Raw genomic sequence first — 19,510 nt, 5'->3', positions numbered from 1 at the left:
TATTTATAATTTAGTTTTTTTCATCTAATATCTAATCTAATATTCATCTAATATTTATATATATTACTGGTAATTATTTTTAATAGTTTTAGATTGATATTAAGTTAACATAAACACTGATTTCTACTTCATTTAATAGATAGGTTTTATATCAAGGCCCTTTCAAACTCCTCTAATATGCCCTTGTGACACAAAAGCTCCTAATTAGTTTAAATGAGAAATTGAAACTAAAAAATGTGGTGTTCTGCAACGGATGCAAACTAAAGGGACATTGTGTGCCGAATGGCCTATAGGGTCGACTCGCTGAGTGCTTTGATTGAGCCGCTATGTTCTGATTGCACCCTCAGTTCAATTACATACTAGGGGTCAAAGGTTTCACCAGTCATTACACACACACACAATATGCACACAGTTGAGTGAGCAACCATCTGCAGGCATTGATTTTGGTCTCTTTTTGGCTGATTTCCTTAATCAATGCAGATTAACATTCTATGGCATTTGGAAAACAGACTTTACCACAGGATAATTGCGCACATTGTCAGCAAGTTGGCATTTAATAAATATCTGCATATACGATAGTACCCCAGATGTTTGGACACTGAAGACTTTTGTCCAGTTTTTTTGCCCAGATTTTCAGCCCACTGTTTTAATGGTAAAAGACTGTAAAATGTGACCTGCTAATTGGTTAACAGTAAGTTTTTTGGATGTAGGCAAACACAGATTTTTCTTTTTGACTAGATTTACTGAGCACAATTAAAGTCCCCCTGTAGTCAATAATTGTATCCCTTAAAACTTATCTTTGATCACCAAAATGACATTTAAAATGTTTTCCTGTGGAAATTTCTTTGTGCCTTAAAATAGCTTGAATTTAACTCTACACCCTTCCCTCATTTAATATACACGGCTCAATAAATATTCAAATTAGCCCCGCCTCCACTCACTCATACCAGCTCAGAGATCCACTCGGTCAACTTACTGAGGTAAACACTGCACAATGGCATTGCTCTTTACAACATCTGACACATTAATAATTAATATGATTAGCCTTTTGCTTGACTATGTTATCAAACAGCTAATAATGTGTTGCTAATGTTACACAAACCATGTTCCTGTTCACCATGTCAGAGTCAGACAGTTGCCTTCTTTGCCTACAGTTGAACATCTTAAAACGTCAGTGGAGAAATGCATATAGTTCATCATAATATACATCATACAAATGCCAAATTGCTAATTCTACACAATTTTTCAGATAAACAGAAAAATATACCGGGATAACCTGGCTTCTCTCGAGACTTCATTGCTAGTTTGCTGTTAATGATGTGCTAAAGCCCGCCGACATGTTGACGTGATTGGTTACAAGGTAGTTTGTGACGTCACAAACACCAGTGATTTCAAACCGCGGGTCTTTTTTTCCACTGCAGTTTAAAACAGAAAATACTCAGCAATGGTGTTGACATATGAATTTGCACATGGTTTGTCTTAAAGCATATTAAAAACACCACATAGACATATGAACAACATTAAAAACTACAGGGGATCTTTAAATATGTTTGCTGAGTCTTTAATGACGAACTTAAGCTATGGATACCACAATGCATCTTTTCGTTGGGGGATAATTATTTTTGAGCCAATATTTAATTGTAAATTTCGACAATTTTACAAAATACAAAGTTTTTGCTGTGCAAGACGCTACATGAGACTCAAGTACAATGGTCAAACATGTCCATCTAGCACATGTTCACATAAAAAAACAATGGAAAAGCAGTGTAGTGGAATGCAAAAATGCATTTTGTATTACTTGTGCATGCAACAATGGAAGTTGGATTCATTTTAGTAAATTAGCTGCTAGACTCTTTTTGTTTTTTGTATTGTATAGAAAGAAAGAAAGTTGTCCGCAGTGACCGCACAGATTGACAGCTTGATTGCAGAATGGATTTTAGGCTTATGTTCAATGGCATGGAAATAAAATGAAATTAAAAATGAAATAAGAGTTTTATTCTATCTAGAGGATCCTGCCAGTCATATTTTAAGGACATATAAACAACTGCTTACCTCACTCCAGAGATCATTTTTCTTCCATCCCACTTTTCATGCTGTCACGTCTTGTCTGATTTATTCTAATTTATTTCTTTAAACAACAAATTAACTTTATACATAACATGACAGTCACTGCAATACTGTTCAGATTTCTACTACTCTATGTCTTTAGAAAGGTAGAGATTTATAGCTTATGAACAAAAGCAGTGTCAAACGTTCAGCGGTTGAGCTAACTCTCTATCGGTTATCTCAAATTCCCTGCCACTCATTTGTCTGTAATGTGTGGTAGGGGGTTACCGCTTCCTAGAGCCTGCAGTTACAATAACAGGCTGTAGCCTACAATTACATAGTCAGTGTCAATCTTGAGGGAAAACAGTGCTTTGAATAAGAACTAGTTTTAAGTTTATAGGTTATACAAGAGGCGTTAGAGTGATTTTTTTCTATCTGTCTCTAATATACACAAGAAAATGATTTTCAGAATGTGATTTACCCTCTAAATCTTTATATAATTATTGCCAGTTTGAAAATCTGTTCAGAGTCAGAGAATTAATGTGAAAGATTGAAGCTTTTGCATGTCCACTAAATTGTGATAAAAGAAAACTATGATACTATGAATTGTGAGATTAATATTTAATACACTACCATTTACATGTGTGGGGTCTCTCACCAAGACTGCATTTATTTGATTAAAAATACAGAAAAACAGTAATAATGTGAAATTATATAAATAAATAAATGTTTTAAGCCTTATTGTTAATAATTATAGCACCAATGATTAGAATCAAACAATACTGCTACATGTTGATGAGATTCACATCATCAGTATCATAAAGAAGTGATCTTTTTCACAAGGAGGAATTGTCTTTTTCACCACACTGTGTGGGCAATGTGCTTTCTATTCCTGGGCAGTGCTCTTATGCTGCTGTTTCCATGGGAATTGAGGTGGCAAAACCTTTCTTAAATGTCAACATTTAATAATTAACAAATCAAACTTACTTCATATGCATCAAATGTATTTAAAAAAAAAAAGCATTTGTGTCTTCTAGAGCTGAAATGCCTGTGCTATTGTTAGTCCTGTTGAATCGCCTTCAAGACTATGACAGTCATCAGTATTTTCTTCATTCCGTGCGAACACCTGATTTTCAGTAAGTTTGTGTCTTCTCTCTGTTACTACAGCAACGGCTTGGCGAAGACGGTTGCTCTCATCAGCTTCCTGTCACTGGTCATGCTCATGAGCGTCCTGGGCAACCTGCTGGTTATGGTGGCCGTCTGCAAGGACCGGCAGCTCAGGTCAGAAACCTCCCAACTCCGCCCACTGCTCTCCACTTATCTGTCATCTCAAGGGAAAACATCCCTTTTTAGCATTTCATTTGTGCAGCTCAAGTGAACTGACATGACTCATGTTTGAGGTAATTCTTACTGGATGGTAATTGTTTTTTTTGGCTTTACAGAGTTTGAACATTATCTGAATGGCAGGAATTGCATTTTATGTCATTTCTTCTCAGTCTGCCATTTTTTAAAATAACAGCATTCGTATGTTTCTATAAAAGGATATAGCAGACTTTCAGAAATGTTTAGATCAAATTCAGTCAGTTAATCTTTATTCATTATAACTTAGAATATTAATTGGATGAAAAATAAAGAGATAAAATTACTCATTGCTCAGAGAGGGATTGAGTTCACTTACATGAGTGAATAGATTTGTTTTGTTTTTGTAATTTTGTCAGATTTTTTTAATTGGGATGTTTTTAAACCAGCGAATATCACAGAATTCATTAAAATTACAATTTAATTAATAATTAATAGTGTTTGTGGTGTTGTTTTTCAGCCAAAAGTGATGTCACTTCCTGGACAAGGATGTCCTTTGTTAGTTTGTTTGTAGGAATGGAACAGAATGGGGGGAGGGAGTATAATGAATTCTACTTCATTAATTTCTTAGTAAATCGAAGTAGAATATTCTTTCAAAACTAATGTAAATAAAAATATAACAATAATATATATATATATATATATATATATATATATATATATATATATATATATATATATATATATATAGACTACAAATGCAAAAGCCAACAAAACGCCACCTTGTCAAAAATGTGTTTGTCAGCACATAGTATACATTCATCAAATACTAAATCCCAGCCCATTTGGAAAAACCGGTTCATTGGCAGAAAACACTAAACACCACTTCCCTTTGTCAACAAAAGCCTCTAAGTCCACAGAACCAATCAGAAGATGCAAATTGAATCACATGATTTCATGATGTCGTGTGTGTAAAGAAAGTCGTTACAGTGGCAGTAATAACTGGATTTCATGAGTAGCATGTGAGCATGTGTGTTTCGTGTGGTGCTGTAACTCTGACAGAAACAGACATAAGCTACATTAAAGAATCACTGTAATACGACACGGACATGACAGCCACTTGCACCACAGCTCGCGCTACTGTGTGGATCAGTTTCTTTGTTGATACATTTTGAATTCTGCATTCATCATTTGCAATGTTTCCAGTTGCATCTTTGGTGATTTTGCAACTGTTTACTATGTCTTGTTATCCAAAGAGGTGGACTTAGAGGTTTTTGCAAAAAAAAAAAAAAAAAAAAAAAATCACACATGGACTGGTTTTGCAGAAAAAAAAATTGTTAAATACCAATGAATTTACTAAAGTGACAGTTTTGAAAATAAGGCATTTCAATAACTGACCTTTTCATTGTCAGTAAACTGAAATTGCTGAACCTAACAAACAATTTTTTATATAATTTTCATATACTCACTGCATTTATATAATCACAAATACAGTAAAACAGCAATTAAAACAACATTGTAGGTTCCCTATCTGTTAGACAATTTGACATGGTGTTGCTCACTTCCATCAAGAGTGAGCGTTCTCTGTCAGCAAAACATGCCTTGAGTTCAGTCCGGCTTACTCTCACATGTTCCTGAGACCCCAACCGGGCCATGTGACACAAAGCTCCCACTACCACTTTTAGGGACCAAGTGGTGAGCTTACAAGTGCTGCCTCAGGATGAGCCTTGTCAATGCTGTTTCCTGTATGTGCCCTGCATGTTTACTTGGACCGCACGCAGAGCTTCAGAAGCTCTCAGCAGCTCTTTGTCTGTTTTGGGCAGAGCAGATTCAGATTCAGCAGATTGTGGATGCAATTGCCTTGGTATACCAGGCCCAAGGCGTGCCTTGTCCCTTAGGACTGCGTGCACACTCCATGAGAAGTGTGGCATCTTCCTGGGCTCTAGCAAATGGCACCTCTCTAACAGACATCTGTAGAGCTGGGAAACACCCAATACCTTGAGCCAGTTTCATCCAGACAACGGGCCAGGTGTACTGCTTGCACTCAGCACATGAAGTGTGTTTTTTTGTCCACGTGAGTTCCTTGAACATACATTTATCCTCAGCACGCTGAAGCAGTCGAATTCGGCGGGGGAATCCTTGTACTCATGATGGATGCCCTTTCAGGTCAGCCCGTATACTTGGGCTAGGTGCTTCATATGTAGTGATTCTCTGATGGTAATCCCATATAATTATTGTCCATGATATGGTAAGCCCAGTACTCTTTACACGTGTGGTACTTTCCGGCAAGATGTGGTCTCCATGGAGTTCTTTCTCCTATATAGGAGGACACTGTCTCGGCTCCTCAGCACAAACCTGAATGAGTGATGCACGCCATCTCCCTTTTGTCTACCCATATGTCCAGGGGAGTGGCATGCAAATTCCATTTGCCAATTCTCATTGGCCTTTTCTCAAAATATCAGAGGTGATTGGTGCTTTCAAGTACGACCCCTAGTGTCAGTCATCGTCACCATGTCTCGTTCCCTATATCAGTGAACGGAGGTTACAACAGTAACTGAGGCATTTCTTTTCTCTCTCAAGCCTGTTGGCACCAATATGTTTTGTCATGAAATCTCTGAAGTCATGTCAATTATCTACATTCATCAAGGTTACCAAGAAACTTTGTCATGTCAAAGAGGGAGTCATGCACTGAATGTCATGATAATAGTGATAAATGTCCTTAAAATAGGCCGTCCGAACACTCCTCTGGCATGTAATCATGTCTTTCAGACACAATACACAGGTTAATGGTTAACTGTTAAGAAAGAGTGTATAAGCTCATCATTGTTTTACGGTGTCTTTGGCAACAGTGGGTGTTTTTTTTATTAGTTTAGTAGTTCACCAGCTCACAAACACTTCTAAATAGCCTCTTTGGGTTTCATTTCAGTGGGTAATTAGCAGCTTGTTAATTACTCCTTTGGAGTCCTGCTGGGTTCTTGGAAAACTATCCAATTGTTTTTACATCAATGAAAGCCACTGGCTGAATGGAGTTCTGAGTCCTTTATTTACAGAAATAGTCCAAGTCTGACAGGAAATAACAGTGGTTGTTTGCTTAAGCTCCAGATCTCCACCCACACTGTATCATATCTCACTGTATCCCCATCAAATCTGTCTAGAAAGTGTCAACACCATCAAAAATGTGAAATTCTAAATAAGCCCCTGATATGATCAGAGATGGATCTTCTGAGGCAGCCAATTTCCTTCTGAAACTGTAAAACGATTCTTAGGTTCTAAAAGGGATAGTTCACCCAAAATTGGCTGTTCAAAAAATTCTGACATTATTTACTCCCTCTCAGGTTGTTCCAAACTTGTATGACTTCATTTCATGAAACATAAAAAAATATATTTTGAAGCATGTTGGTAACTAACATTTGTGTGGAGAAAAAAAATAAAAAATCTTATATCTACTTTTGTCTTCCACTCTTTGATGCTGACAAAATAACCAATTATTTACTTGATGTAGGTTTTTTGTTGTTGTTGTTATTGTTGTTTACTTTGACAAACTGAAGTATTAATGGAAACAATGCATGTCAAAGCAGATTTTCTAATACAATACATTTTATAAGTAGTTTAACTAGCAGCACAGATATAGGTTTCTCAGAGTGCTGGAATTCCCAGCATGGTCTAGAGCAGTGGTTCCCAAACTGGGGTACGTGAGGTGACAAAAGGGGGTACGGGAACAAAATGCAGAGTAGTTCATTTAATTCTACCTTAAAGTAATATTAAAACCGAGCATGTATTTCTAACTGCCAAAATGCCGTAAATCCAGTACATTTAGTCAAAAATGACTATCCACACAAGCAGCATGCATATGAAGATCTGCTGCCTTATATCGCACTAAATTATTGTCGTTCTTGACAATGCACCTTTGTAAAAGTAGGGATTTAGCATTTACTCACATGAAGAACAAATATAAACACAGATAGTGGATTGATATCGATTTAAGACTCAAACTTTCTCTGATACAAAAACATACCTTGTGTGAGTTCTTGTATTTAATGAAGATAACGAGCATGTTTGCTTGTTTCTTTTTTTGTGGTAAGTGGTGTGATGATTATTATCATTAGTTTAAGACACCAAGCACTTTGCACTAGATGTACATTTCTTAAAGAAAACAATAGATGATGCATATTATATAAATGATTTAAAACTTCTATATAATGGGAAAAATTTGCAAAGAAATGTTTTTGGTGTTGACACAATTAAAGAATTTAAATTGAAATACTTTAAATAAATATTTTTCAGCAAGGCTGCATTAAATTGATCAAAAGTGACATTTATAACGTCAAAAGATTTAAAAAATATATATATATATTTAAATAAATGCTGTTCTTTTGAACTTTCTATTCATCCTGGTAAAAAAATTACTAAGCAAAAATATTAACTGTTTTCAACTGTTTGAAAACTCAGCTTTGCCATCGCAGGAATTAATTATTTCTTGTGTTTAGGTTGCAAATATAAAAAAAGGGACATGTGAAGCCCAAGTATGGTAACCCATACTTGGAATTTGTCCTCTGCATTTAACCCATACAAGTTAGTGCACACACATTAGGAGTAGTGAACACACACACACACACACACACACACACACATTACAAACCATGGACACACATGCCCGGAGCAGCGGGAAGCAGGAAGCGATTGGGGGTTAGGCGCCATATCATGACACCAGAAAACAAATTTGCCTTGATCTTTTGACATATAAGAGGTCTTTCTACCTTTAAAAAATTTCATAGCTTGAAACATCCTCCTCATTATAAACAAAGCATTTTTTTATTCAAGCTCCAAAAATCGTTTTGATATTACGGGATATGTGACATCATGAGGGCAAATACATATGAAAATAACAAATAATTATACATCATTGCACCATAGACCCCGCCCACTAACATTCAGCCACTTAATGGCTGACATTTGAGCGTCACATACAATTGCATGTTCAGTTTCTGACATACTTTACGCACGTGATAGAACATTTGTGTTAGTTTAAACTAGTTTGAAAAGCTTCTATGCATCTCTGTACATTTGCAACTCTGTGATTGTTTAGAGGATTTGACTGCAGATTGTTTTGTAAACGACACAGTGTAATGAAGAGTTCACAAAGAAACTTTTGTTGAAAGATGAAGCAACCAACTGTATTGGCTCTGACAGCAGCTGCATATATATATATATATATATATATATATATATATATATATATATATATATATACATATAATTAAAGGAGCTACGAGAGAGCTAGTGTAAATGATGTCTCAAGCCTGGAGGCAGCGCTAGGATTCTTATCTCCTCAAACGTCATTCCACACATCACTTCATACATTCCTTCCTCTTTTTCAGGTACTATACTTCCTTCTGATTTATAAATTGCTTATCCTGCCCCATAACACCCAGATTCTTTCACTCAAAGGTCATGTTTCCACTCCACCACCTGTGTAATGCTTATATGATAAGAGAAGTCATGAGGAAAATAATCTACATTTCTCAAAGCTACCACTTGAGTCACATGCCAAATGTTATGTCATGGCAATAATGACAAATGTGTATAAAATAGGCTGCCCTCTGTAGGGTTAAATAGAACATCTGGTGCCATTTATGCTTTAATGATGCATCCAAAAAGGATTTGTAAATACTGACACACTATCTGATGGTGTAATTACTGGATGCCTGTTGCTTTTTATTCTTCAGAATTGCTGTCAAATGTTCATGAAAGCCAATCAGTGCCCCTCTCTGCATTCTTTCAAAGATGTATATTGTTGACAGGCAGCTGGTATGCAGATTTTATGCCATGTTATAGTTACGTGACAGAATGATTTGGGCGTATTAATGCTTCTCAGTGAGCTATATATAGATCTGTGTGTTCAGAAGCTCAAGCAAGAGTTGTATTACTCATTAATAGGGTGCACAGAGCTCTGGACATTATCAAGGGGAACGAACATTATGACAACCTATCAGCAACGTACCACACACATAGCACAGACATACACAGACACGTTCAGTAGATGTTTTATCCAACTTACTGATTTAATAGTGAATATTTATTTCTAATAATTAGGGAACACATCTTGTCTAGCTGCTGTGTTTACATTCATTATTGAATTTAAAGGGATAGTTCACCTAAAAAGAAACTGAGGAAAAAAATAGTAGGATTTAAAATATTTTTTCACTCAGAAATTGCAAGTAAATTTCACAAATAATTACACATAAATAGCAAGTAACATGTTGAATTAAACATGAAAAATTGCAGTAGAAAGACTTAAGTATTTTCTTGTGAAACGCTCCAATAATCTTCGAAACTTACAGTGAACTTTGTGTCCATGCTCGTTTCCTAATTGTTTCCGCCTAAAAATCTTTAAAAGAGAAAATAAACATTTAAACGTTTATTCAGCTGACTCTAAAAAAAGATAGAAGAGAAGAAAGTAATGTATCTTCTTTTGTTTCTGCTGCAGGAAAATCAAAACCAACTACTTCATCGTCTCGCTGGCGTTTGCTGACCTTCTGGTGTCAGTGCTGGTGATGCCGTTTGGTGCCATAGAACTGATCCATCAGAACTGGATCTATGGAGAGACCTTCTGCCTGGTCCGCACCTCTCTGGACGTGCTGCTGACCACCGCCTCCATCCTACACCTGTGCTGCATATCCCTTGACAGGTGAAAATAAATTATTTTCAGGATGCTTATGTTCATGTCACGTCTTGGTTATGTATAAACCAGTGCTATTAATTGATATTCCATAAACGTGTATTCTTGACACATGACTGCAGTTGCTGTTGTCATGGCAGCCATAAATTGTTTCGCCACAGAGGACAAGCACTTGAGAGTTTAGTTCCGTGGACTGTGTAGTGATGCTGTTTCCATGGCGATCTATGTGTGACCACACAAAGTCCCTTGCCAAGTAAATCGTCCACCAACACTGCAGTGATCACGTGATTATGAACCTAATAAACTCTTAAAGTCGAGCAACAGGCAAACCTTTAAAAAGATGCAAGACTGAGAAACATTTTGTTGCTGGATAACTTAGAATATCTAAATAGGCATGTTAGAGAGGGCTTTTCACACCAGGCGAGCACAAAGAGGTGCTAAGGTGTTCAAGGAACATTTGAGAGAGAAAAAAATTATAATTTTACAATTTTTTAAAAAAAATTTTTTTTTATAAACCGTGATGCATTTTTCATCAGGATCTTTTGATGAATAGAGAGCTCAAGAGAACAACATTTATTTGAAATCTTTTGTTATGTTTTAATGCTAAATATCTCTATTTAATGCAACCTTGCTGAATAAATGTATTCATTTCATCAAAATAAAATCACACTGACCCCAAACAGTTTGGGTGTGTGTATGTATATGTGTGTATAATGAAATAATATATTAATTTTTGTAAGTTTTGACTTTTGTACATTGAAAAAATGTGTATATTATAATTATTTAAATAATTTTAATTTAAATATGAAATGCGAAAAATATATAAAATTTAAAGGTGCCATCGAACGTTTTTTTACAAGATGTAATATAAGTGTAAGGTGTCCCCTGAAGTTCCAGCTCAAAATACCCCATAGATTTTTTTTTATTCAATTCATCATCATTAGAAATGCGCCGATTCAGGTTGAGGCCCCTTTAATTCCCGTGCTCTCCGCCCCCGGAGCTCGCGCTTGCCTTAAACAGCATAAACAAAGTTCACACAGCTAATATAACCCTCAAAATGGATCTTTACAAAGTGTTCATCATACATACTGCATGCATGCGTCGGATCATGTGAGTATAGTATTTATTTTGATGTTTACATTTTATTCTGAATGAATTTGAGGTTGTGCTCTGTGGCTAACGGCTAATGCTACACTGTTGGAGAGATTTATAAAGAATGAAGTTGTGTTTATGAATTATACAGACTGCAAGTATTTAATAATGAAAATAATGACGGCTCTTGACTCCGTGAATACAGTAAGAAACAATGGTAACCTTAACCACATTTAATAGTACATTAGCAACATGCTAACGAAACATTTAGAAAGACAGTTTACAAATATCACTAAAAATATCATGTTATCAATGATCATCTCAGTTATTATTGCTCCATCTGCCATTTTTCGCTGTTGTCCTTGCTTGCTTACCTAGTCTGATGATTCAGCTGTGCACAGATCCAGACGTTAATACTGGCTGCCCTTGTGTAATGCCTTGATCATGGGCTGACATATGCAAATATTGGGGGCGTACATATTAATGATCCCGACTGTTACGTAACAGTCGGTGTTATGTTGAGATTCGCCTGTTCTTCGGAGGTCTTTTAAACAAATGAGATTTATATAAGAAGGAGGAAACAATGGAGTTTGAAACTCAATGTATGTCATTTCCATGTACTGAATTCTTGTTATTCAACTATGCTGAGGTAAATTCAGTTTTTAATTCTAGGGCACCTTAAAAAAAAAAAAAAGATGTACATTCTTTAGGGGACCTATTATGCCCCTTTATTTTAGCTCAAAATACACAGATAATTTTTATAGCATGTTAAAACGGCCAATTTTTAGGGAGTGAGCAAAAAAGCGCTGTTTTGTGTGTGTCCCTGTAAATGCAAATGAGCTGGTGCTCCCGGCCCCCTTGCAAGAAGAGGGCGGAGCTTCAAAAGCTCATACTTTAGAGGCAACAACAAAACAGGACAATCTCATTTACTGAAAATGTCAGAAACGGTCAGTATTGGTGTTCAGCCTTATATGTTCGAACTAGAGTCGGACAATGATGGAGAGACTCAAGTGTAGATTGCAAAAGGACATTTCTAAATGCCAAAATGAGTGGTCCATTCATATAAGACTTTACTAATTTTCTTCAAGACATTTCCTTGAATTTTGAAATTCAACCACAATGTCCTCAGTGACTCAGGTGGCCTATGGAGTCTATGGAGACTCTTATGTTCATTGGTACATCCCAAAACACAACACGTTTGAGGCAGACATTGTACAACTCCAGCTGCTCCAGTGAAGATACAGAAATGGTGGACTCTGTGTTTTTCACTCAGGGCTTTGTCTATGCTAATAGGGAAGATCGTCACTGGCTGTGGGTGAACATCACCCTACGATGAATCAGCTCATTTGAAGAGACTGCTTTTGATTTATCGAAATTATAAAAAAAAAATTTAAAAATGAGTGAGTGGATTTGTACTATTGTAGGCTGGTTGTTTGCACACACTGCGGACACTCATCGGTGTTCAAACACCATATAAAAGTGAATTTTGCATAATAGGTCCCCTTTAAAATATCAATTCTAAGTTTTTTACCCTCACACAGTATATATACATATACACAAAATATGCATCTTTATATTTTAGGAAATGAATGATCTCCACAGGGGATCATCATATTTGATAGTGCTTGATATGTAGCAGATTCTTTTATGCAAAGTAACTCACAGTAAACCTATTATGGAAAAAAAAAATCCCCTTGGAGCAACCCCGGGTTAAGTGCCTTGCTCAAGGGCACAGTGGTGATGAATAAATATGAATAAACAGTTCTTTTGTTTGTTTTGGCATACGTTTATGATTTACGATCATAAAAGATTGTTGCTCTTTGTGAAACGTTAAGGTTGTTTGTTGAAGTAGCTTTGTTCGGCTTACATCCTCTTGGCTTGTTCTTGGTGCTTTTAAAGAATTATTGTAACAATCACAAGAGCAAAAAACATAAATAAAGAAAGAAAAATACAGGAACCCCACCGGAACCGTTTTATCAAACCTGTCAGTACACCCTGCCCCAGTCTGATCTTATCATTTTTCTGCATATAACTTTATTAGACAATTTGTCTAAACTCTGTGAATGGGCTTTCAACTATAATACATTTTATGCTTTGACATTCTATTTAGTTTCTGGCCTTGTTCCCATCGGCAGCAAATGCTCCATCGTGAATAACAAAAGGAGAAAATAAGAGGTACTCAAACACGGTTTAGTGTCTGAAATGTCTTGTGTGACACTGGTACATTGTAAAGCTACACCACTTAGCACTTAAATAAAGCACTAAGCCTTAGTTTCCACTTCCCTCTGGTGTGAACCACCCTTTCAGCTCCAGCCCTTTACCCCAGAGTGATGCATTAGACCACAGGACTGATATTCAGGATGGGCTTTGAGTGCTCAGCTGCTTCACTAGTTTACGTCATTCGGCCCCTGCAGTTACACAGACCGCCTTCCAATGCCTCGCTTGTTAAAGGGGGCATGAGGGCACACTGAGAAGAGGGAGACTGATAATATTTGGTTTGTTACAAAATGTACCTCTTTCTCTGTTTGACTTGTGTACCTCTCTCTCTTTCTTTATTCTGGCCCATGGTTCCACTGACTTGAGAGTCAAATAATGATGTAACTATATGTGTTGCAACAGTGCATTCCCTGCCTACAAACAAACAGCATTGCAGTCTATAGTCTTCTAGTTTTGAGAACATATGAAGTACTTCATCCATCATGAGTTGCTTTTGATGCAACAGCCATTATTTAAATGTAATTGAAAAAAATTGCAATGATTCCTTGTGAAAAAGAATACTTACTATATAAATAATATACTGTAAAGAAATCAGTTGTGTATAAAGTACTCGAAAACCATACTTGAGTAAAAGTATAGATAACTTGCCAGAAATTGACTTTGGTAGAAGTTAAAGTCACTGTTTAGAATGTTACTTGAGTAAAAGTTTTAAAGTATGGGATATTTTTTGTACATAAGTACGAAAAGTATTTTTTGGTATTAAACATACTTAAGTATTGAAAGTAAAAGTACAAGTAAATGTAAAATACAAAAGGAGCAAAAATTGTTCTGTACACAGTTTGAGCAGCAAGATTGTGTTCAGTTTTAACTCTTTCTTACATTTTGTTTCTTTGAATTTAAAAAAATGGCTAAATGTTTAGTTTAATTTTTAAATATAAAAAATACGAATATATTAATTATACATTGATCGTTCATGTTAACTCATAGTGCATTATAACTAATGTAAGAGACAACTTTAAAATGTTAAAATGTAAATGTTGAAATTAAAAATGAACAATACTTTTATTAACCTTATTTAATGTTACAAATTGACTCTTACTGTAGTGTTACCATTTCATATACATCCAAACAGTCATACTTAAAAATGACCATCTTTACACGCAAAGGCATAGCATGTGTTACAGTGCCGATAAAACAGAACTGAAATCGAATACATTTCTGATTTATGTTTCTGTCGCTGCATGATGAGAATACAGTTTAAATATGCAACTTCGCTGGATAACGAATGCATAACAGCGAACAAAACTATATAAAGTAATATATAAACTAATGCTAATGAATGGTAACAACCGTGACATTAAACAGTTGGTGTTTTTGTCACATTGTTTTAACCGCTTGAGATACTACCAATGTTAGCCGCCTCTCAGCCTCGATGGCAAACGTACTAACGTACTACTAACGTTCAAACGTCCACTAATGCAGCATCTACTCAACAAACGAATTACTTTATAATTGTAACGAATGGGAGACTCAGGCAGGGGATCCAAATGCAGCGTTTTATTAGAAGTGAACGTGGTCGTACAGGCAGGGTCAAACAGGAACAAACAGGAGCAATAAGGAACAGGCAGAGTCGTAGTCAGGGTACAGGCAAGGATCGAGGCAGGCAGCAATGGGTCGTAAAACAGGAATAGGCAGGAACGATAACAGACAGGCAGACAGGAATGGTAATGCTCGGAAATGACACACGGTGTAATCAAGACTTCGCAAACTGGTGGTGAGTGTGAGTCCTTTATAGTCCTGTTAATGTGCTGCAGCTGGGTGTGGTGATTAGTGATAGTGATTGATGGAGTGAATGCAGGTGATAGGCAGAGAGGATTATGGGAAATGGAGTCCGGGGTGAACAGGAACAGACTGTGATCGTGACAATAATCATATGAAAACATGTACACTGTATAACATACCGTTTTGTTGTCTATGTTTTAAATCCGTTTTTGAAGTGTCCCGCTCTGTGCAGCGTGCACCCTCACATCACGTGTCAAAACAAACTCTACGAGGCATCAGTGTTAGTTTTTATTTCGCCTCTAGAGGCCGCTCTCGTAATGTATAATGACATCGCACTCTTCTCAGCCGCTCCAGCAACGGACGCAACCCAGAAAATGACATCAACCGCGGTTGTGCGAGCACTTGTTTGCACATGCTTGCTTGCAGTCTGTGTTTTTCCGACTTTATTTTGTAGTAAGTAACGAAAATGCTTTGGGGAAATATATTGGAGTAAAAGTATACATATTATTTAGGAAATGTAGTGGAGTAAAAGTAAAAGTTGCCAGACATATAAAAACTCAAGTAAAGTACAGATTCTCCCAAAAAATACTCAAGTACTGTAACAAAGTATTATTAAGATATGATATGAAATAAATACAGTATATTATTATATTAAATGCAGTGAAACTTGTTTTGAAACACTTTCATTGAATGGAAAAGAGTATACCTTTCTTTTAACCCACTGATAGCCTTAAAGGATTAATTCACTTCAGAATTAAAATTCCCTGATAATTTACTCACCCCCATGTCTTTCTTTCTTCAGTTGAAAAGAAATTAAGTTTTTTTTAGGAAAACATTCCAGGATTTTTCTCCATATAGTGGACTTCAAAAGTTACCAATGGGTTGAAGGTTCAAATGTCAGTTTCAGTGCAGCTTCAAAGAGCTCTACATGATCCCAGACGAGGAATAAGAGTCTTATCTAGAGAAACGATCTGCCTTTTTCCAAAAATTCCGCATTACGTAATCACGTTGGAAAGGTCATGTGTGACGTAGGCAAAAGTACTGATCCAGTTTCTACAAAGCAAACGTGCAAAGATTAAGTCAAACGCCCTTTACAACTGAAAGGTAAAACAAAGATGTCAGAAGATTTTGAAATTGGAGGAGAAAATGAGTTTTTTGCTCTACCGCGGTACACTTACACACGTGAGCTTTCCAACGTGTGTAACGCGTGGTGCATCGCAGAGCTAGTGCAAGATGAGCATTTGTGGGTAAAAAGTATATACATTTTTATTTTATTTTTTAGAAAAAATACAAATTTCTCTAGATAAGACCCTTATTCGTCATCTGGGATCATGTCGAGCTCTTTGAAGCTGCACTGAAACTGACATTTGGACCTTCAACCCGTTGAACCCCAGTGAAGTCCACTATATGGAGAAAAATCCATGGAATATTTTCTTCAAAAACCTTAATTTCTTTTCGACTGAAGAAAGAAAGACATAAACATCTTGGATGACATGGGGGTGAGTCAGTTATAAGGAAATGTTAATTATTAAGTGAGCTAATCCTTTAAATGTTAATAGCAATTGAAGATTTTAAAAAAACTCATAGTGAGAGACTTTTATGGCAATCACTTCATTATCTCTCTTTTTTTGTTCTGTTACTATGCATCTCTATTTATCGCATCTTGCATTCACGCTCCACTGGTGTCTCCTCTCGTTTTGCCATGTGATTTTCATCAAGACAGTAATGTTTTCCTGAGTATGAAGGAATGAAGTGGTTCCAGGCGGCACTTACTACAATCATGGATGTTGTGGAAAGGAAACGGCACCCATTCTAGCTATTTCACAAGTCATTTGCCTCTCTGGGTTTTGACAATAAGGCTGGCCGGGTGTCCTTCAGGCACTCACTTAGCACATACAGCAATAATAGCCATGTCATCTCAATTTAGACTGTGTGAAATGTGCTCCGCCTTGATCCTAAAAGCTTCTTTCTCCAATGTAATTCTTCTTTCGCCTTCGGGTTAGTAGCAGTCTCTTCTCATTTCTCACACAAACTTCACGCACCGAGCAGCATGTGTTTAGAGTCTGCGATACAGTGCGAGTCTCTTCAGATGATTTGCAGTCTCAGTGTTGATTTAATGCTTAATTTAGTGCTCTCTATTATGCCTCCACTCATTCCGGTTGAATACTAATTGTAGGTGCTCGTTAGCTGTGTTATTAGTGCGTTACGAGCTGCCACTTATATATGTTTTCGAAACTTCTGTAGTTCTTCTTGATAATTGCTATGTATATCAGCAGGTGAGAATAGTCTTGGGTGACTTGTGAAATATCCAAGATAAGCAAGGTCATATTTTTTTATGGCACTATAAATAGGTACACTTAGAGAATACAGCATGCACAAAACTGTCCCAAAGGTTTTGTGCTTTCATTATGCTTACATCAAAGTCATGGAGAAAATGTGTTTTACACCTGGGCATACATTTTAATCATAGCACAAAAACACAGTGTTAACCTGCAACAATGGCAAAACTCATTGTTCTCATTAAAGGGTTAGTTCATCCAAAAATGAAAATTCTGTCATTAATTACTCATGTCTTTACAAACCAGTAAGACCTTTGTTCATCTTCAGAACACAAATTATCTCTCATAGAAAGCAATGAAATTACCACTTTCAAGGTCCAGAAAGGTACTAAAGACATCGTTAAAATAGTCAACATGACTACACTGGTTCAACCTTAATTTTATGAAGAGACGAGAATACTTTTTGTGCACATAAAAACAAAAAATAACAACTTTATTCAACAATATCTTCTCTACTATGTCATTCTCATACGTTTTTATGTCCAGCGCTCCCAGGTTTTACGTCAGAATGCATACTCATTATTGGCCGGCTTCTGTGTCATCATCACACGCATCGTGCTGCTCATGTGATCAGCTTTGGCCAATCCTGAGCTAGACATAAACACGGAGGCTTTCACTGTGCTTACTGCGGCAATTATGTAAGGATAATGACAGGGAAGAGAAGAGATTGTTGAATGAAGTCATTATTTTTGTTTTGTTTTTGCGCACATAAGGTATTCTATACCATTAAGGTTGAACCACTGCAGTCACGTCAACTGTTTTAACAATGACTTTAGTACCTTTCTGGACCTTGAAAGTGTTTATAATATAGAGTAACACTTTAGATTACAGCCCGGAAAGTACTCCGTAATTACAACAAATTTACAGCGTAACTTTCAATAATTATAGTGTAACTATACAGTAAGTATGTGTAAGTATAGGGGAACAATATGTGAACTTTTGGGAATAAAGGGGTAATAACCAGGAAAAATAACAAATTATTCATACTTTTAATATTTTATAACTAAGGGGTACGTATGACATAACTAAGGGGTAAATATGACGTTACGGGCCGTAAATTAAAGTGGAGCTTGTTACCCTCTTATTTCATGTAGTTACAGGGTAAGTAATTAATAAAAATAAATAAATAAATAAATAAAAACACAAACAGTCATATCACTTGGAAAACTTTATTTGAAAAACAACTTATTTCAAAACAGATTTAAAGTTGCAACACTTCTTATTCATTTTCTTGCTTGGCTTCTTCCTCCTCTTGTTCCTCTTTTTCTTTCTTTCCACTGATGAATCTTAAGAGGGAATCCCCGGAAATGTGCTCACCGTTTACTCATCTTTTACCCTCATGCCATCTGAGATGTATACGACTTTCCTTCTTAAGATGAAATACAAAAAGGATTTTAGAAAAAAAAAATAGATCATCTGGGAATGCTTTATAATGCAAGCTCACGTGTTCCTAAAAGTCAAAGCATCAAACAGCACAAACAGCAATAACTACAGTAATCCATACGACCCTAATGGATGAATCGATGTCTTCTGAAGTGAAACGATACGTATTTGTAAGAAAAATACCAAATATTTGAATATTTTTAAAACTTTCGATCAACTGTCTCCTGCGCGTGCATGCGAGGGTTTAGAGTTCATGCTTGACGTAACTTGAAGTTGACGTAGGCATGCTGAGAAACTCACGCAGATGTTGGATGCCGTCAGTTTTTTTATTTTTTTTATTATTATTATTTTTTTAGTAATGCTCACAACAAAATACACAGAATAACAGATAATGAGAATGAGAAACAAACAAGACAGAATAACAGAGACGGCAGTTCTCGCGCGAGTTTCACATGAATCTCCCGGGAGAACGTCATGAAAGCTTCACGTTGCTCATTTCAATGTGCATCGATAAACGTGAAGTCGACTCTCATGCAGGTGCTGGTGACAGTTGGTCGGAAGCGAAAAGATGAATAGCCTAAACCATGAGAAAATTTTGGGGTTTACTGTATTTTCTTATAATACAGAATAGCAACGGGATTCCTTCTTAAGATTCATCAGCTGAGAAACAACA

General features: G+C 36.3%; 1 protein-coding gene across 4 annotated transcripts in view; it reads left to right on the top strand.

Moving 5' to 3' along the window:
• Positions 1 to 19,510, top strand: part of LOC137020079 (5-hydroxytryptamine receptor 4-like) — a 139,900-nt gene that overhangs the window by 38,084 nt on the left and 82,306 nt on the right. For all 4 annotated transcript variants that reach the window (XM_067385284.1, XM_067385308.1, XM_067385300.1 and 1 more), the window contains exons 3-4: positions 3,214 to 3,327; positions 9,833 to 10,033. In XM_067385284.1, the coding sequence (XP_067241385.1) occupies positions 3,214 to 3,327; positions 9,833 to 10,033 (315 nt within the window). The remainder of the gene's footprint in view (positions 1 to 3,213; positions 3,328 to 9,832; positions 10,034 to 19,510) is intronic.

Source organism: Chanodichthys erythropterus, chromosome 1 (assembly GCF_024489055.1).
Source record: "Chanodichthys erythropterus isolate Z2021 chromosome 1, ASM2448905v1, whole genome shotgun sequence".
NCBI classification, from domain to species: Eukaryota; Metazoa; Chordata; class Actinopteri; order Cypriniformes; family Xenocyprididae; genus Chanodichthys; species Chanodichthys erythropterus.
The sequence above is the reverse complement of the archived record's forward strand: the minus strand, read 5'-3'. Positions and strand labels throughout refer to the sequence as shown.